This window comes from Anguilla rostrata, chromosome 14, assembly GCF_018555375.3.
Source record: "Anguilla rostrata isolate EN2019 chromosome 14, ASM1855537v3, whole genome shotgun sequence".
Classification (NCBI taxonomy): Eukaryota; Metazoa; Chordata; class Actinopteri; order Anguilliformes; family Anguillidae; genus Anguilla; species Anguilla rostrata.
In genome coordinates this window covers 16,602,138-16,623,584 of record NC_057946.1, presented here as the reverse complement: position 1 = coordinate 16,623,584, position 21,447 = coordinate 16,602,138, and the positions used below count along the sequence as shown (strand labels likewise).

Sequence of the window (21,447 nt, the reverse complement as noted above, 5' to 3'; positions counted from 1 at the left end):
TACCATAAGGACAAAATTCCAATAGCAGATAACCCTGTTATCACAAGTATCTCAGAGTAGGATTTTAGGTGGTCATGAATACTGAAATGAAACGAGAAAACTTAAAAAAGCAAATTCCAACATTGATAAAGTGTATATACACATATATGCATGACAAGGCTTGTAAAGGTTTGCAAAAGCTCACTTTGCAATGAAGTTTGTCAGGAAAAATTTACATCACTTGTTCAGCAAATATCCATATTTATCCCATGTTATTTCCAGCATCAGATCAAAAAGATGATGGGACTACTAAGAGAAATAATCCTTACCCAAACACTGATATTGATGAAAGACAAATAAATCAAGAAGGCTGCGCTAATATTCACGATTTTGAATATGACTTAGGGAGTCCCACTGTGAGTTTTTTTTACCGCACAAGCTTGGTATTTGGGGGTTCATTATAGCAGTGCCCAAGTACCATATTTCATAACCACAGCATAACACAAACATACCTACGTGGTACAGGTTGTTAGATGCTTGTTATTTTTGGTAAGAAAATGTTCACCCTTTCATTACCATTAATTAATTTATTTATTTTTACATTGTGTTACTGTGACCATTACTATTAATCCCTTTGCATTTATCAATCTGGAATTCTTCTGCTCTCATGCTACATGATGACATTCTAACAACGTGCAGACATTATGAGAACAGACATTGTCTGTGAAGTGAAATTATAGGAACTCATTAAGGAGACAATTCAATTCCCCAATTCCGTTATTGTTTTTTATTAGGGCAGGAAACTTGTGAAATCAAGGACTAAGTGCCCCCATCAAGCCAGGCCTTAAAATAGCTTGTGTTTGCACAGATACACTGTTCTGATGCTCTTGGCAGAGAAAACCAGTCATGACTTGTGGTTGCGGGCTTGATATACATGCCAGACAGCAAACGTGTTAGTAATATCAGCACACTGACATCTCCAGTGTCAATGAAAAATTACTTGAAAATGCAAATTAGCTGAGCAAGCTCACAAATATACAGTTAATTAAAATTCTTCAGCATTTTCCTCTGAAATGCATTTCCGGAAATCCAGCTCATATAAACAACCAGTCTGTAGTCCACCAAAGAATCCTAGTCAGTCTGCACAACACTATGCAATTATCACTGATGAAAATGCCATTTCACTATAAAACAAATTTCAGTATTCATTGAGATTATTTTGCCATCAATGTATGCTTCCAGTGTCAATCCATCCATGAATTTACTGAGTTACTGTTCCATTAACCCACCTCCCAGTGCACATAACCAGTTATCATATACCATCAGTTCAACTATTTCAGTACATACTAGTATTTTCTCCAGAACAGAAACCCTTTAGTCTTGCAGCAGAATGAGGTAAGATTCAGATTGAGTTTATGGTAAAATGACAGATGGGGAAACTTTCTGTGGTGTAGAGGCACACTCACACAGCAATCATAGGGACAGCCAGTGGAACAGATGGCCCAGAGTTCCCAGTAATAGTCCAGTTCAAATTATTCAACCCATTATTCAAACAACACTTCTTTTATAGAACATGACTGTGTCAAAGACTGGTTTCAAAGCCAATCATACTGAGATGTTTAAGCTCAGTGCTTGTGATTGGTAGACTATGCTGTCTTTTCTATATACTGGAGAGTTTTACACGTTTTACACGTTATTCTACTGCTTCCACCCCCAAATTACCATGCCGCCACACAAGGTATTCTTGCGATAACCTGATGCGATAAATTCTTGATGACGCTTCCTGCCTTTCCCTATCCTCTGAACAGTAGATTAAAGTGCCTAGACTGGCACATTGTCTGTGCATGCACAGCTCCATTCCACTGTGAGCAGATGTCAGAGTGAGAGAGAATCTGACAGCACTTCGCATATTCCCTGATTAAAAACCGCTCTACTGAAAATCCTGTCATTGCTAATCCATCACGAAGGCCAAATTAGTAGAGAGAGTCCTCCCCGGGATGAAAATATTGTGATCGCCAAAGCTAGCACCATTGATTTGAACCCAAAGGCCACTGTGGTCAGCTTTCTGAAATTTACACCTGGGTAGGTATTCTACTACAGAGGCAATTTTCTCTGATGAAGTCAGATCAAAGTTTGTTGGAGCGATCCTGGTTTACTGTGATGAGGTAACACAGACAGCTTTGCATGTTTTTCAATACTCCTGCCTTTGGTTAAAATTCATTTTATATTTATATACTTTATATAATTTTATATACTATAACACATCATTCCCATTGATTATAAAACTGGTAAACTGTGGAGTTAAAATTACAAACCTGGAACCTTACTGACATTGCATTTTTTTGCATTTTCCTACAAAACTGACTTCATAAATATTAGGCCAAATTCACTAACATTTTTCCTGAACGTTTACTTAAAAAATAAATGCAGAAGATCATTTTTTTTTCTTCACAAGCAAAGTTTGGACAGATGACTTTTGTGTTCGCTGAACAAAAACTTAACAATTAGGCCTACAATTAATCCTGAGTTACAGTTAACAAGAAATGTTCACTGAATCCATGGCCATTGTTCTGTCACATATCACTCGCTCTCAGAGTCAAGACTGTTGAGGGTAAATTCCCTCAAAAAAACCTGCAACCTTGTAATGTTGAAATGTTACATAACAGATGCAGGAGATGCCTGAGAATCTACTTTTCACCATCCACTTTTCATGTTTATCCCACAGCATCCCAATGCCCATCTATATAGCGCACCAACCACAAACTCAAAGGGGCTTATCCTAAATCCATGCTCATACTCCTCCTCCTTCTTCCTCTAGCCCCTGCAACATAAGCACCAAATCTCAGGCCTAATTATTGGTCCGTCATAAGCAATGTGAAAAAAGAAAAGTGGCTGATAAGATGAATCACTAATGCTGCACACTGTAGCCTAGCGATTACACGGTTACTGACACACAAAAACAGCTACATAAAAAAGGAAAATGCTAATTTCACACACTCATTCAGTCGTACATATGCTGCTCTTTGATTATGAATCGGTGTACTTGTATGAATAAGTGTATGAATAAAAATATTCATTATTCATATGTAATTAATTTTACAGTCTGTTAGGCAGCGACTCTGTTACATCACCTACTATACAACTATAGGAATGTTTTCATGTGTTCATGACTAGCTAAAGTGCAGTAATTCAATAAACACAATGGACGTTGCCATTCCCAACGGCTTATTTTAAATCTCCTGGTAAAACCTGCAAATCCCAAGACTCTTCACAACAGTCTGTAAATTATATTAGCTGTGTACGTAGAATTTGCCAATCAATTTTGCATCAACCCTGTTTAAAAATGTCAGTCATCCAGTCATCTGTATAATCCAGTCCTTAGAGGTCCTCCGAAACTTCAGCGAATAACTTAATTGATTAAAAAAAATTTTTTTAAATCCTGCCAAAAGGTTGCACCTTTCACAGCAGGAGTACTGCATGCCTGTGCCTCATTGATCAGAAGGTTACACTACAGGCACCTCTGAGGCAGCAGATGGATGACTTGATCGATACGCCATTTTAAAAGAGGGCTCAATATTCCATACCTAATGCTTTGTACCGTCATCAGTGGAGATTCAGCCAGCCTGCACTCCAAAACTCACAATACAGCATAATGATGTGGTAATGGGATCAAACAACCATTTGTCTAATCCCTTCTCACCTCTTTGATACCACTGCCCTGGCCACACACTGCAATAAACTGGAGACAACAACTGATTTAAAAATGAACAATTCTTCCCATCCTTTAAAAAAAAAAAAAAACAATATATCTCAATGATGAAAAACACAGAACAAGTCTTGAAATATAAACACAAAAATTAAAATAAACAAAATAAAAATTGCCTCAAAATACATAGGAATACTAGCAATTCCTCCAAATAATCTCATCACAGTCTGCACTCAACTGCAACAATATTTTTCTCAACACGTAATGTTCAAAGGAAAAAGCAAAAGAAATAAGGACTGATAATGTCACTACATTATCAATTTCTCACTGAATTGTTGCGTAATCTGAGTTTCCATTATTTTGCCATTAGGGCAAAGAATCACTTGTGCGTCCGGAGAAAACGCACATTCTGTAAAAGAAAATTAAAAGCAATAAAACAGAGGTCAGCAGTTGTTACTGGTGGTGGATTCAATGTCAAGGAAAAACAAAAAAAAACTAAGGCTTTTGAATGAACCATGGGACATGAACCACCCCAAAATTCACTTACTAACCACAGCATTTCTTCACAATTTCATGTGACTGTTAAACACAAAGTGAATGTCAAATATTATAAATAAGAGGATTAAATGATGTGGCCAATCATCATCCATTTTTATTCTGGTTTATGACATAATTTCAGCCATGTTCTTTTAGCGGTTGTTGGACTAATGTGCAACTGCAAACTTCATGCAAAAAACAATTATATTTAAGCTTGACTGCACAAGTGCCACTACCTTCCAGGCAACATCTGCATATCTTTCTGATATATCTGATGTTCAATTTCCAGGCTTGGAGCTTTACAGAGGGATTAATGAGGGCATCAGTTAAGATGATCCACAGGCTGTTGCTCTTTGTGGTTAACATAGACTTAACCTTTAAATACAAACGCAGTGATTTGACAGCAAATGTCACCAACAGTCTCATAAGCACCATATTAGCTTATTACTGGAAAGCAAAAATGTGAGGTTCTCAGGCATGATACATGGCCAAGGATGATAGTAAAACAAAATACCCATACCAAATGTAACTAACCTCTCCATGTAACTAAAGTCTCCATGTTCATTATGGATTAGTGTTGTATGACAACTACATAAATGACACTTGGACAGTGTCATTCAGACAGAAAATTGTTCAGTATTCAAAGTCATAACGTTTAACTCCTTATTGCACTTCACTGCGCTCAACCCTAAGGACAGTGTGCTCTGGTCTGAACAGTGAAAATCCTAAAATGATGCAATGTATAGAATGCACAGCCTATGTCTGTTATAAGAGTGGAGAATGTGTTTGCAAGAAACCTGTTGAGATTAGTATGTATGTGTGTGTGTGTGTGTGTGTGTGTGTGTGTATTATTACAATAATACTGTGATATTTGTCTTAGTGCCAGTGATATCCACTTTTTCCCTACTTTATTTTACAATAAAGTATGGGATATATTGGTTTTACTGTTACAGGTAGGTTACATTTAACTGTATCAATTATACACTACAGCTATGGAAAAGGTCAACTGTAGGCTGAATGTGTAACTGGAAGTAGGTTACTAAACTGCCTATGCACACACAAAAAAAACATTTAAATAAGGGAAAGTTATACATATATGAAAACATGCAATAATTAGCTTGCTGACCCAAAAGTACCCCAAGAACTACAGAGTAGTTAAATTTTGGACTTGCACTTAAGCCAAAACTCTCCTTTAGTAGGTGCTTGTGCACAGTTCTACTAAAGCACCATCAGAAAACATCAACTATGGGCTTGTCCAATTTAGAATCATTTATATTTGTAGTATAAAAATTTCACAGTAGTCTTCATTTCAGAAGTTACTGTATGGATGTTACTTGACTTAGCTAAGTCTCTGTCCTGCATTGTTGCTGTTGGTGGTGGTAGTAGTAGTAGGGGAGCGCGGGGAAATAATGGTTTTTATATTTGGCTCAATTCTGAAAATATTACTACAGCTAGATTTTTTTTTTTTTTTCTAATATATACAACCTGCATCCCTTGGCTATGATTACACACCACTATAAAATTTCTATCAGATACCATTCACTACCAATCTGGCCGAAAGTACCGGAAGTGAAATGCTACATTTAACCCTGAGAGTGGGGGTACACCGAACAATCTCAATAGCTTTAAAAGAAAACACAAAGTAAGGCAATTCAATACAAACAAATATTTTGGTGTTACATTTTTGTGTCTGTGACCTTCAAAGGACCAGAAAATAACTGTGAGCCAACCAGCCCTGGTCTCCCAGTTGCATACATACTCCAGTACCTTAGAACATCTGCGACATAAATGAAACACCCCTTTAGGTTTAACCCTGCTGGGGTTGGCTAGCAATCCCAGCAAACTAGCATGCTATATCAAAACTATGCAATCTGTTAGTCACTAAAAGATTATTTATGATTACATACATTTATATTTCTTGACATACACACAATACAGAAGACAAAAAGCACTTAAAAAAATTAACTCAAATTTATACCTTTGGCAATGTCTCCTAAAATATTTACTGAAGTCTCATGCAGTTTGTTGGAAAAATAGAGAGGGCAATTCTGTTACATTTTGCCCCATGTTACATTTGTCTCCACTCTCCCCTGTGAATACCCCATTCACCGTGTAAGTTCAGTTATCATTGGCACCTTATGGCCAGTGGTTTCTATTGGTCATTTCCCCATGCGAACGCACGCTCTGCACGAGAATCAGGATGGGGATAACTAATGGGATTTGTGCAGACACATAAACGACAAATCTACCAAGAAATTACCAACTGCTATAAGATCTTTTTTCCTTGAGTTCCCAGTGCATTGTACTTAACCTTCATATACATTCAGACAATGATGTCTATCAAAAGTTGAATTTTACTGGTCCACAAAGCTAAATAACCAAATAAATTATAAAGACCTCAGGAAATACAGACATTGTTGCTCAGTAATGTTCTGATTCTTTACAATAACCTACTAAAGACTGAAAAAGCATTCCCTCAGTGATGTCACAGATTTGCAGTTATGTCACTTCAGAAAATTAACGGTAAATTATAGTTCAATTTTTGTTTTATTTTGCTTAAGGAACATTAACAATGTTATAAAATATAAATGGTGAATACAAGTATCCTCTCAAACAAAACAAAAATAAATGCAGCATTTAGCCAACTTATTTATTTGTTTATTCAGCTGGCCGTGTGTCCTAGTAGAATTTCAATTAAGGGGAAATGATTCGGATCGTCCATGCTCATACACATACATACACACACCATTTGAGGGAACAATTTAATGAAAGATTTAGGACTGCTACTTCTTCCCAACTTTTAAAGGCAAAATCAAAACTAGCTACTCACCGGACACCCTTATCCATCCTTGGTGCTGACTTTGGGCCAAATAAAATAGCATGTGGTCCACAGGGTCCTTCTTTAAGTCCACAGTCATGATGCGTATTCAAAACGGACGATAATTTAGGCAACTTCCACTGAAACATAGGAGTCCCTTTGCAAACCGTTTTTTTCTCAGAGCAAACAGGACAGGTGAAACAGCAGCGTCTCAGTTGCATAGCCTACATATTGTCAACGTTCGCACTGCATGTGCAGTAAGTTTGAGATGCTGGTTTCTTCCTTCGACGAAAGGAAAACTGGAAAGGATCTATTCAGGACGCGACGAGAGATGTGGTTTATTACGCAGCATTTGCTTATGAAGGCAAGGTAACTTTTTTCACAGAAACACTATAGATGTACGAAATTAGTTATTTCAGTATCCTATATATTGCAGGACTAATAACATTACTGACATGACATTAAGATTTTATATTATTATAATATAAGAACCGGCAAGCATTTCATTGAGATGTTATATTTTAAATAAGCACAAACCAAGCCGACCTTTAAAATGCATTCATGGAGAATATTAGAATCCGTGCACCTGTTGCCTGGGATATATAATTATCCCATGCTTATTTATTTATTCATTCCTTATTTTACCGCCTAGTGAAACGTACGGCGTCCTGGCTTTCTCAAACGGCTGTTTTTTTCTTTTCTCTATCTCCAACTGCGGGTGACACTAGGCACCCCAAATCCACCTCCTAATAGAAGCTCGCTATTACGTGTCTGACAGTCGCGTCGAACACTAACATTATGCAACCTCGTTTAAACATGAAAGGGACGTTCTTGCTCCCAATTCAGTGTCCAATGAATGAAGCGCGCGGAGGACTGACCACGACGGTTAAAACTGCCTGGTCAGCGACATGCTGCCGGAGATGAGAGCGGAAACGTGAGCGTGGATCAAGCAGAATTTCCAGCCATGGTTCGCTGCTCGGCAGCTGTAACACGTCATGGTTAATCATACATAGATGAAATAAAAATGATTACGAAACTATTAATAATCACTTCCCCCTTTATTAATGTTAGGGCTAGCCACTGACCTGCATTTTCTAGCTTAGGGTAATATAAACAAATTCATTGGCTAATATAAACACATGGTCGTTGGAATTGGGTTGGCAAAAAGTTTTTTTTTTTTTTTTCCCTGCATCAAACATAAGGCCTATTTTTCCCCACGGCACACAGGACTGCCTGCCACCGTGGGCTATCCGTGGCAAATTGTGGTCACTCACTCATGGACGACCTGAGAGGGACGTTTGGTAGAGCGCATGCACAGGTGGTGCTTCGTTTAGTAGGACGCATGCGCAGGTGCATCTCCAAAAATCACCACTTCGAACGGAATGAGATTTTTAAGCACAGCTTTATCGCCTAACCATAACATGTTAGCGTTTCGCCTACTTTAGTTAACCTAGTTAGCGCGTACCACCGATACAGATGTATGGACACACAGAGGACAACAAATAACATTACAGCAGTGAGGACATGCCATAGCTAGCTAGCTATATAGTTTGCCAAATACAGTTTTACTCATGACACTTTGTACAGGTGCGGCGTGGGTCTGGACGGTTTCGTGCTTGTTAAAGTTTATTTTTATTTAACCTTTATTTACCCAGGGTAGGTTCACTGAGCACGGATGCTCTTTTGCAGCAACGCCCTGCTTCACACTCACACCTGGGAGCTGCCCAGTACAACCACATTCCTCTATTGTTGGCCACTGAGCTGCTCCACTGGAGGGAGAGAACATTTTTTTAGCCAATTTAAATCAGGGGATGATTAGGTGGCAAGTTTTTTGCAACAGCCAGATCTGGGATTTTAGCCAGGACACCGGGGAACCCCCTACTCTTTGCAAATAGTGTCATGGGATCTTTAATGACCACAGTGAGTCAGGACCTCGGTTTAACGTCTCATCCGAAAGACGGCATCTCCTACAGCACAGTGTCCCCATCACTGCACTGGGGCATTGGGGTTTATTTGACCAGAGGGAAGATTGCCCCCTGCTGGCCCACCAACACCACTTCCAGCAGCAACTCAATATTCCCTGGTGGTCTCCCATCCAAGTACTAACCAAGCCCACACTTGCTTAGCTTCAGCCAGTCGGCAGGAGCAGAGTGCATGGTGGTACTGCTGCTGGCAACATACATGCATACATGTCACTGCAGTATTTCTTAAAATAACTTATTTATTTAACCTATTAAATAATCTATTTCACAGACATTGACAGCAGGCCTACGTAGCCTAACAATTTGAGTATTTGCATTTGAGGTAGTATTGCCCAGGGAAAATGTAGCACCCAGCTTGTGATTAATTTGACTGCTGACAAAACCAAGCAGAAGAAATATCTCATGTCTATCTCATAAAGTTGTCAGCTTCTCTTCTGCTTACATTAACAAGATTAAAAAGCACATTGTGCTTTTAATAATTTAAATATCTCCAAATTCAGTAAATTTTACGATTGTGTTACTGTTAGAAAAACAGCAGAACAACTTTTTTGTTTGTTGTTTTCTGTCAACTGGTAAAGAAAAGTACATGTTTCCGTGCTGTAATTTATTTTTTGTATTGGGTTTAGGTTCTCCCCCTCCAACACTGCACCACTCAAGGGTAATAAGGTCTTTTAGACCACTTCTGCAGTCCCCATGATTTAGTGATGCATCTCTGTCTGTGCTAAATACACCCTTTCCCCCTCCATCTGTTCATTTACTTACATGCTTACTGTGCTGTGTGTCAACACTTTGCATGCTCCCTTGAATTCAACACAACCCATAACCCCAGTGAGAGTTTGCCAGATAAGGCATAAAGCAGACAGCGTTATTATGTGCAAATCTCAGTTTAGTAAAATGGGGTGTTACGCATGATGCCAGTGTTAAACCAAAGCCCTGAGTGAATGTTGAAATCTATTCAACGACACTTTACATTTGGTTGATTTTTATATAGCAGTAAATTAGTTAGCAAAAAAAAAAGCAATCATTAAAAATCTGATCATTATTCCTCAACTACTGCCAAATTAGGCACTGCAAATCAGAATCTTTGTTGAATATACATAAACATGTACCAACTCTGGAGCAAGCTCAGGACTCATTTGGTTAGAACAAAATAGATAAATAGAAACATGATATTTTGTTGTTTGCCATTACATATTTTGCACTGTTTGATGATTTTTCCACAGCATATTAGCATGTTAAACAAAAACTTTACTGAAAATGTACTGGTTAGACATTCATAGCATGTGAAAATACGACTCAAAATAAATGCCCCCCATAAGTTTAAAAAAGGAGCTGGTGATCATAGTATTTATATAAAAGAAGAATAAAATGCTGCACAATTAAGCTCCACAATTTTATTAGCACACTTCATCTTCAAGTCTTCATCAATCCGCTGATGAGGACTTGGTAAATACTGGTAAGTGTGCAGGGTTCTTTTCTTCTTTTAAACAGTCATAGCAAACAAGTACACTGCAATCTTAGAGAATGTATAGTCAGAGGATAACATTGCACTGAGTTCATATTTAAAATTATTCTCTCATTACATGGGCATGGCATTTCATTTGCTTGGGGGATACTTTTACAAAACTAGTAAAAATAATATATTATTTAGTTCCTAGGTAACATGTCATGTTCCTCTTTGTTGACATTTTTAGACAATATGACACAGCATAACAAGTATGAATGGCAATGTGCACACAATATACCTCCAAAATAAAGGACTGTTAAATTCTGAATTAATAAGGTGTATTATGAAGGGCATAAAACTCAACCAACTACCTGTCATAACTGTCACATTATAGAATTCATGTAGTATAATTTGACATTTCTAATATGGTCATTTCATTGTAGGTGTGCAAGGCAGACAGCCCATCTCTCAAATTATGCTATTAAAATTCACCTAGGGGATTTTTGGACATGTAGAGTTCAGAAATGATATTGCATATATATAGTTTACAGTGACAGGTGTTTGCATTCTTGTAACCTTTGCAAACCCTGTTTGGATGATGAGATACTTTCATTTCTACAGTAATGTCAAGACTGGTTTTCTGCCTAACTAAATTCAGTTCATAGCCGTCTTAAGCTACCATATTGGCCTTGCAACTATTGGGAATAAGAAGATCTTTATATCCTTATAAACATTAACATCTCAACACTGTTCCAGCAACCACATAACAGTGAAGCTTTTTGAGGAACCATTTAGGAATCAGAGTCAGTTTATACTGGTGGATAATGTGACCAGAACGGCAGTTATTTTGAGTAATCGAATAACAAATCAAATATTCTCGTCCCAAGGTTTATGTGGTTGAGAGGATAAATTACTAGCAGCTCAGTTTTGTTCTGTGAGACTCCAATGGCAACATAACTTAGAATGGATTTCATGCCACTGTTAAACAAATAGCCATGCATTCAGTTAACAATGAAACAGGATCTCATTGACTGCCTGAAAGGATATTGCAATATCATGAAATAGAAAGTTGCTACTAAAGTGCAAATTTTGGGGGAGGGGGAATGATGAAATTGAAACCACTCTCAACATTCAGATAATATGGCCAAGGCCTTCACAAAAGAATGTATCAGCTTCTTGGCAGGGGGTTACTGTATTCTTTCTTTTAGCCAAAATGTTTTGACATGCACTGGAGTTCTTGATTCCATTGACCTTAAGAAGATCCACAGGACCACTGGATTCAAAACAGTCCCATATGGTCAACAATCCACAACTATATTTCACTGTAAATGTATAGTCATTTTCAACATAAGCATCCTTCTTCCAATGCCAAACCCATCACTGGTGTACACTGCCTAAAAGCTCAATTTTGGTCTTGTTCGATCACAACACCTGATTCCAATCAAAGTTCAATGACAATGTACCATCACACAATAAATGCATCTTTTAGTGGGTCCCAGTCATGGCGAAGGCTTGCTCTACCTGGATGATCTCATTGGAAGTGTTCTATAGTCTCTGAATACAAAACTCGTCCTCTAAGTGAGCCATATACTAAGACCTGAGATGACTATGGGTCATTATGTGATCAGAACTCCAGTTATCAGTAGCCACACATATACAGGTTTAAAATTTGCAGACCTTCAATTTTTACTCTAAAAAGTGGTACTCAATGTGAAGTTCAATACTGGAACAATATTATCCTGCTACTTATCCTGGTAAAGATTTTAATGCCTACCTTTTGTACTGGCTATAGTCAAATAAGCACATGAATGTTATAGTAAATAAATAAGAAACTTCAGTGATCTAAACTGGATGAGAACACGGTATGGATAATGTTGTTCAGGATAAGTAGAAGATATCAAAGGTTCAGTTATGTAAATATTTTTTTAAAAGCCCTTGGATACATCCATAAAATGATTTGAAGAACCAATAAGAGTAGAGTATAGGAGGTGCAGGGACAATAGGAATATGTTGAATTGAGTCCTAATTCTAATATATATACATATATATATATATATATATATATATATATATGGCTCTTCCCGGGCCTAATTACATGTATGGACAGGTAAGCATGGAGAATGTTCCAGCCACTTAAAAATAGAAAGCACTTTCAATTGGAGGAAATGGGGCACGTTCCTCTCTTTGTATGGCGAGTCACAATTCAACAAACAAACAGTGACATTTAAACTGAAGAACTGGTGCAAAGATAGCTTCATATTCTTAAGCATTCCCATAATGAGCAGAGACCGGTGCTTAACACAAGTTAGTGAGCAACCTTTAATCGGGCTTTGACTGACCAGCAGAATACTGTAAATATTAAAATGTGTTTAGCACAGGGCCTGGGAGAGAATGTTTGAGGATACTTTCCTGTTTAAAGTCTCAGAAGGCTTTGCTGCAATCTGGAGTTATTAATTAGGCTCTTTTCATTCAGAAGCTCCTGCAATGCATTTATACATGCATTATTAATACTTTTGAACATATTATTCCATTTCATTCCATGCGTTCTGGTAAAATCGCTAATGTGAATCTTTCCTCATGTTTTTTTAAATCAAATTGTGCACTCACGTGCTATATTGCATATACAAAATGTGAGCAGTATGCTTTTTTCCTGTTCTAGGTCCAAGCTGGGGTCAAATAACTCTTGAAATACTTTAACCATTTAGATATCATGTGATGAAGATGAAAAAGCTACATTGTATAACTTCTAGTACAGTTGTCAGATTTGTTAAAGACCTCTATCATTAGTTCCGATCAGTATTAGTGTTGAAACCTTGGAGACAGGAGGCACGTTTGAAGCAGTAGACAAGCACCAGAAGTACCAATTAACATTAAAAGACCACCACAATCACTAGGGTGAGGTCATTGAATTGGATTTTTGCAAAATCTGTATTTAAAAAAAAATATTTTTTTTTTTACAGCTTGATTCTCCTCTTCTAAAGGTATATGCATAATTTATGTTCAGAATCTAAAAGGCACATCAAAACTAGTGATGGTTGCCAGTAGATTTCTTGTGACAATGGAGTACACTCTCCATACGCACCATAAATATATTTACTTCATACAGTATATAGGTAGTGTCACTAGAGCTTGAGATAGAAGACATGTTATTTACAGACATTAAACAAATAATTTGTCAAATTTCTTTTTTCATTCATTTCATAATGTATGCAATATTTCACTAAAAATGTAAATAATCCTTCATACAATATTCAATAAGCAACAGCTGTTGAATTCACAGCCATGATTTCTCAAGGTAAATGCTGCTTGTAGGACTGTTAAGGATATAAAGGTTTCATGCATTTCTCACATCATCTCTTCACCATTTTTCTTGTGACATCTCTGGGTTACCAGTCTATGCAAGATGGATACATAATGGCATATATAGACCATTGGTAGATATATATGTCTAATAGTGCATAACATCTCCAAATGTATGATTAAAATATGCGCAGTGTTAACTGTCAGTTAACATGGCATTTTTGAAGCAGTATATACAGTATGTACAGTATATAATATACATTCCCCAATACTGCCCTCTAGTGGTTCCTGTTATACATGAATACTAAACACCCAGTACAGAAAATCTTGTCATTGCCATTAATCAATCTAACATAAGTCTGTTTTATTTGAATATGTTATATTACAAACAATTCTGAAGCTACAGACTCATTCCAAGGATATTTTTTTGTGCTACTGTTGTCATTTTTATATAAGCATAATCAGCCACTGCATCTATAATTGCAAAATTTTCAGATGGGCATGTGTATTTTTAGTGATTGTCAGCTTTATTGTATTTGCTTAAAAGTGGACATGTTGAACAGATATTGGCCACTATTTGTCAAGTGAAACAAATGAGTTTCCATCCCAATTCAGATTTTATTAAATTCTTTAAGTCTAAACAATGTCTTCTTTATCTTAGTGTATTGAATGAGGAGCACAGTCAAGCATATTCTACACAAAAAACTTGACACACAAAATCACTCTCTGGTTTTTCTGCTATATTGGCACACTTAAGGTGGCACCACCGTACAGACATCATACACCACACGCGGAGTGCCCTGGAGGTTTTAAGCACAATGGAAGATCACACACAGTCCTTTGTGACTGGGGTTCCCTGGCTTTCTGCGTATGTTTCTCTGCAAACAATTCACTCACTGCAATGGCCCAGTGTTTCTGGCTTGATGTCTTTAGTCAATGCAAAAGCATTCTATCAAAAGAGAGAGGGAAGGAAATCAATACATTTATTTTAAATTAAAAGATTAAAAAGACACATTAGTTATTTGAGATGTCCATGTCATCACATGTATTTTGCAATTGGTTAGTGCAAAAATAGTACTTAAAATGAATGTATAAGTTCAAACAGGCAAAACAGTCACCCAAGTTAGTTTGTTACTTAAGAGTGGTTACCAGGAGTACAAATGGACCACAGCTGCAACTGTCTTGCTGTCTTTCAGATGAAAGTTGACCATTCCTCCACTCCCCACCTAAGTCATTGGTACCCTGAGCATATAGCTTTATATATTTCCTGCAAAATTACAGATAGGTTACTTATGCCTGGTGCTCACACTACACATTGTGGATGGTTCTACATGGAAAGATTAGTCTTTGTGCATCACACACTACACCCATTAACCTTAACATAAAGACTTGAGGTCAAATAATTTCAATATTCTTGCAGTTGCAGACGCACATTAAATTAACTTTGAGGTGGGTGCATGCACCAATCAAACTTCAAAGAAAATATTTAAATGCACCACACATACATACACATTTCCGCATATTTGTGGTTATCAGCTTACATGGAATCCAACACTAAAACTTCCATTTTAGGGGCATCTGCTGCCAAGAGAGGCAGGGATTATGATTTACATTAATGGGAAGAAATATCCACTTAATCACAGAGAAGGGTACCTGTTATATACGTTAGGTCTGTCAGATAGACATGTGAGAGGTATCTTTTACAAAATGTAGTCTTTCCAGATTAATCAGCACAATTTCAATTGTGTGTAATGTATTTTATGTAATGAAGTTAATGCAGATCTTAGGTGACATAGGCTATATGTATCGGTGTAGAATCACAGGTTCTATTATATTTTATTTATAGCTAAGTCAGTCGGTGAAATTGGATGAAAGGAAAAATGACTGACATTAAATAAAATATACCATTTTTGTTTGCCTTTCTCTTGTCATTTTTATTTTATTTATTTTTTGGCTATCTCTTTGCTTTGCCTTCTTTACTCAATGGGACAGTGCCTTAGACTTCTTCAAATTCCCGGAGAGTATGGATGAGGGGCCCTCAGGTGGTGGTCTATGCCCCATGACAGGCACAGAGGTTAACGAGGGAGTGGAGAGAGGGTCTGAGCCTTTAGGAAGAGGGTCAACAGGGTCTTCTGTCATTTTTGTTTTACTGCGTCCTCTTTGCTTTCTCTGGGCAGTGCATGGAGTCTACTGACATCATCTTGACTACTTGTGAGATGAAAACTGTCGTATCTGGGAATAAAAGTCTCAAGATTTTCAGAAAGGTTATGAACAGCTAGGGCTGCACTCCTAATGGCATCCTCATTCCTGTAAAGACACAATATATAATTGATAACTTTTAGCTCTTGCCCTAGCAGAAGCTGTACTGTTATTCAGCATTTCCTCACAGGTTGAGAATTTATTTTAAGAAACGATGCATAACAACGGCAAAATTTTACCAATTTCAAAAAATGTAAAATATTTCTTTATGTGGCACAGATATGATCGCACAACTGTCCTTTTAATTATGTTCGCATTCAGGCACCATCCTGCTTTGCTCTACATACGCTGACTACGAGAGAAAGCGGGGAAGGCCAGCTCACGCAGCGAAACGAGTCAGCTGTTTGTCACCTTGACATTTAAAAGAAAAAATTGGTGGGGGGAAATTTAAACAAATAAATTAATCGTATGGGAAACACTGATTACTGTTTGCCGCACTCTGAGCACTGTACAGAGAGGCCTTCCCAGAACACTGTAGCATTGCCCTCTTCCAATGTATTGTCCTTGACACCGTGATGAATGACTTGACTGGAGGTAACATCCAAATCTTAGGCCACATATGTATCATTGATGTAAGTAGTGCACATGTCTTCCCATGATTTGGCAGTGTTCTCAAAAATGGCAAAAATATGTTTGCATGGCAAATAGCTTGTCTTAAATGAGAAACGCTCACAAAAAGGACATCTGTCTGAGTCACTAGGGTCAACACTGTACCATTTTGAAGTCAAGTCAATTTATTTACATAGCACATTTAAAACAACATACAAATAGTCCAAAATTATTGCAATTAATTAGAAGATCCATTGTGAACATAGGCCAAAGGAAAGGACACATGAAATAATAACCTTTTGTACAAGTGTTCCCGTGTCCATCTAATCCAAGCTTGATCCTGATGAAAAGAGTAGATATCACAGCCCAAGGTGAATAATCCTTAAAACAGGGGGGAAGCCAGTCTAGGGAGAGATATAAAAGTGTAATTTAATGGATTAGATTGAAGGAGAAAATGAAAAACAAGTATTTGAGCAAAATTACATATTAGTATCAAACATTTGTAATGTATTCTATACAATAGTGAAAAATGGCAATGAGGAAGGGTTCATAGCTCCTTCCACTATCACTCATTACAATCCATTAAATTATATGTTACATTATATGTTGCATTCACTGAAACTCACCAATGTGCTTTGATGTCATGTCTTCTGATCTTTACTGGCCATGATATACAATAAAACAAGTAAAGTCTGTGTAAAAGCCAGGCACTTAAATCAAGTGGAGATAAGCAACACAAAACATTATGACCTGAAAGACTACGGCACTGAAGGATTCCAGGTGTTTGAATCCTACGTAGAGACAAAGCAGCACAGAATATGGCCTGAAACACCAGGTATTGAGTAGGCGCTTAAGTTGTGTGAACACAACAAGCACATGACATTATGACACACCACCAGACACAAAACCACTGGGTGTCTGGGGTTTTAATCCTGTGAGGAATTAAAAGGGAGTGCAGCATGATAATATGAAACAGCAAGTGCTGAAACAAGATGTGTCAATCAAGTGAAGAATTAAAAGAGAGTACAGCATTACAAGTGTTGAACCAACATGCCACTGGATGATGAAAAAAGGAATAAAAAGCAACTAGACATTTAGCTAGATAGCCATTGGTAATGTTAAACTGTCTCCATTTATACACAATATGCACGACAAAATAAACCATTATTTTGCAAGGAGGGCTTGAGTTGTATTGTTTCTTGATATAATGTGTTGCGTGCTTTATTTTCTGTTTGTAATGCAATTGCAAACGAGCTTGCTAGCTAATGTTAGCTAAAGTTAATTACAATCACTGATTACAACAATACATAAAACTGCTAGCTAGAACATTTAATACGCATTCATGTTCTATTACATATAGCTGTCAAATTCAAAACTGCTAAACTTAACAATGGCACAAAAATCTAAGTAACGTTAACTGGACAACTAATTAGCCTACCTGCTCAGTGCTCTCATCACACAACCCTGCGTCTTGAATTTTGAACGCGACTAGTAAAGAGCATGACCTGTGACCTCCCTGATTAACGGTCAAAGACAGGGAGGAGCTCCGCGGAACTAGAGGAAGGCTGCGTCCGAATCAGAGAAAAATAGGTCCGAAGAGTCAAAAAAAAAAATGCGTCCTATGTCTTTTCCTAACCACTTTTACTTGACCTCGATGGAGAACGTCATGAGGTTAAGGAAAGATGTGAAGGAGAATTCATAAGGACTTAGGAAAAGACAACCGCGGTGCTAAGAGAATCCGACTGCACTTACACTAGGCTACGTAATTATGCGACGACGGATGTTATTGACGTGCGTCTGCCGTGGTGAAACTACAATGTTCCGATGGACTACTAAAAGCGCATCTTAGATGCTTCGCCCCGTGCGTTATTACCGTGTTGTTTCATTCAGGCTATATGAACGTAGACAACCCGGTGAAAAATATTACTTCATTACCAAGGTTGGAATTGAAATAAAAGGGCTACCAGTCACAAAAGTGAAACGAAATGGTTGTCACATTGAGAATGGTTGCTCACGCTCACCCTCCTGTCCACTCATATTTATCGACATGAATCCAAATTAGTATGACTGTATGAAAATAATTGTTAAAGTCACAATCTCGAAGATTTCCGTTTCGTTCTCTTTGGCGGTACCAATGGCGAGAAGCAGTAATTGCATGTGTGTTTTTGGACCTCACTTCCCATAGCTCCAACCGGATCCAACCAGTGTCGTCGCCTGTGTGACGTCAGTCAGTTGGCACCTGGGCCATGCCAACTATAACACTATTTGCTGAATAAAAAAATGGTTGTTATAAAAGTAACGTTATGTACATACTCATTCGTTGTCTAACATTAGGCTAACTTAAACTGTCTTTACACTGCCGAGCTGGGTTAAAATTCTGTAGCAGACCTGGGGTAGAATTAGTGATGATCAATTTCCACAGACGTTCTTTATCCTTTTGCCCGGTATGAACATCTTTAAACTGCAGAGAAGAATTCGCGGAATTCGCTGTGGCTCGTGCAATTATGTATCTCGTGCACAATAAACAGTCTTTTTCGTGAATGATTCGTTGTGTGATATTTTTGAAACAACTGCCTTGCAAAACGTTACCCCTGGTGTTTCTGGTTTTGCTAGCTAAACTGTTCGAGAATAAAGCTGAGCTGGGTGTTAAATTAGCAATCAGAACAAGAAGAATAAAACAAAAACAAAGGAGATTTCATCAAAAAAGGGAATCAAGGCTGAAGGGACATATGAGGAAGCGTAATAAAATAATAACAACGCTAATCCATACTGCCGTATTCTTTTATTTAGTTTAGCAGACACCAGAAAAAAACAGTACGCCGCTCACACAAATGAGTTGAAGAGGGAGCCTGTTGCGTTTGCTCCGCCTACCCTCTCTGGCAGACAAAACAATGGTGGGTGATGGAATACGCGTCACTAACTATGCGCCGCTTGTGATTTTTTTCCCGGGAATGTCGCCACAGACACCCAGTTCTTTAATCATAAATAATAATAATAATAATAATAATAACAATAATAATTAATATAATAAGAGGCTCAATCACCATTGTGTTACCTAATTCGGTGATAGATAGATAGAATGACTTAACAGACATTTATTTTAATGAAAATCTTCGAGATTATTACTTTAAATGTATGCAAGATAGGCATAACATGTTAGGCCTACAAATCTACTACTGTACATATCATCATTCTTAAGTTTCAAACATGTTGAATTAAAAACATCATCTGGCTAAAAACGTCTCATATCCCTTTTTCTTGAAAGACAGACTTCTGTGTTATGGTTAATATGCTGATTAAGATCTGACTATAAGCCTATGCATATAATATCTTAGGAACCACCACACAACTCAGTCATGTTGATCGGTTGTTTTCGTAAGCGGCCGAATGGTGCTTCGCTTTAAATGTAGCTGCCGTAAGGAACTGTGGGACGGCATTATCTCCTTTCCTTTCGTAAAGGACGGTCCAGTGTGCCCTATGCTAAAGGAGATAAGATAGGAAGCATTGAAGCACCTTTCCTTAGCATATTTAGAGAATTCGAACAGCTCTTATCATGGCTGCCACTTAGATACTACCGGGTCATTTCACTCAGTTAGGAACCTTCCTAAGCAAAAAACTCAGTTAGGAACAAGCAGCCAAAACCAGACTTCGTTTTTGAAGCTCATTTCCTGGTCTTGTTCTTCCTGGTTGCTCACTAGCGCCACTACGGTTGGCTCCAGTATAGGTGTTTTCATATCCGGTTTCCATGTAAGTCTACGGTACAAATGCGGTCAAAATACAAAGTCAATAATTTTTGCTCATGAGAACAAATAGTTATAATATGTGTATTTTATTTGTCTTATGACTGTCCATGGGTCGATTTCATGATTTATTGTGTCATTTGGGCACTGTTATAATATTTGTTGTGGATCAATAAGGTATAGTTTGCGTCACTTCCTGATTACTGCGAGGACTATGCTACAGTAGGGGCTACAGTCCATGGTCACTGGGGTGGGAGGTGGCCTCTCTTGGCCTTGACATTGCGGCTGCGACCACGGTCCACCTGTGCAAAGTCAGAAAATGCAGGCATCCCATTTTGTAGCTGCACTAGCCGACCATAAAATAATCCTCCTCTGAAGTTTTTCGGTAGCCGAGTCATTTTTACTATTTCCTTTAGCCCACTTAACCAAATAATTGGTTGGCAGAAAGCGTAACCAGCTAACGCTTATTTATGTGGTAGTCCAGTAGCCTATGCTAAAACAGTTCACAACTTCGGCTACCAAGCCATTTGGCTAGCTAGATAACCCTAACCCGGCAAATATTCCATCTGTCAAACGTGTACATTCCATAAATGTCTACCTGGGCCATGCTGCACGAATGTGACAAAGCTAGAAGCTAGCAAGAAAAAAATAATTAGAAATTCAATGTACATTATTTTGTCTTTATGCAACAGGTGGAAAACTTGCTCTTCAAAGTGCGTTGTCATATTTACACGCCTGTAGATCAGTTATTAAAATACTTGGTAGATTTGTTAATCACCGCTGACAGTGTTAATTTTTATTCGGTAAAAAGTGACTTGCGAACGATCGGTCAGCTAGCGTCACCCAGCAAGTGAACACCACAAACGGCGATGGAGTAGTAGCAGTTAATGGCCCATTAACTGACTGTGGCGAAAACCTACGACGATAACTTGCTTGGTTAACAGCAGGTCTACCAGACAGTTATATGAAAATTAGCCTAGTCAAATCACCAGTAGGCTAGTCTACACATCTCTGATTGATTGACCATCAGTGTAGTCGATGTTCTTCCCCTGTAGTTCATATTGGTAATGCGTGAGCTAACCACGGATAGCTTACCTAGCTCACTGGCAAGCTGATATGCTAGCTAAGCA

The 21,447-nt window shown here is 37.9% G+C and overlaps 1 protein-coding gene across 4 annotated transcripts in view; it reads right to left on the bottom strand.

Moving 5' to 3' along the window:
- Positions 1 to 18,527, bottom strand: part of LOC135239253 (disabled homolog 2-interacting protein-like) — a 247,700-nt gene extending 229,173 nt beyond the window's left edge. The window contains exons 1-3 of one of the 4 annotated variants that reach the window (XM_064307789.1): positions 18,016 to 18,527; positions 17,204 to 17,232; positions 16,874 to 16,981 (exon numbers count right to left, since the gene is read on the bottom strand). In XM_064307789.1, coding sequence (XP_064163859.1) covers positions 16,874 to 16,981; positions 17,204 to 17,232; positions 18,016 to 18,032 — 154 coding nt within the window. In that variant the 5' untranslated portion in view covers positions 18,033 to 18,527. Of the gene's footprint in view, positions 1 to 16,873; positions 16,982 to 17,203; positions 17,369 to 18,015 lie in introns of all 4 variants that reach the window. The other 3 variants (XM_064307787.1, XM_064307788.1, XM_064307786.1) reach the window with 3 other exon arrangements.
- Positions 18,528 to 21,447: the final 2,920 nt, after the last annotated feature.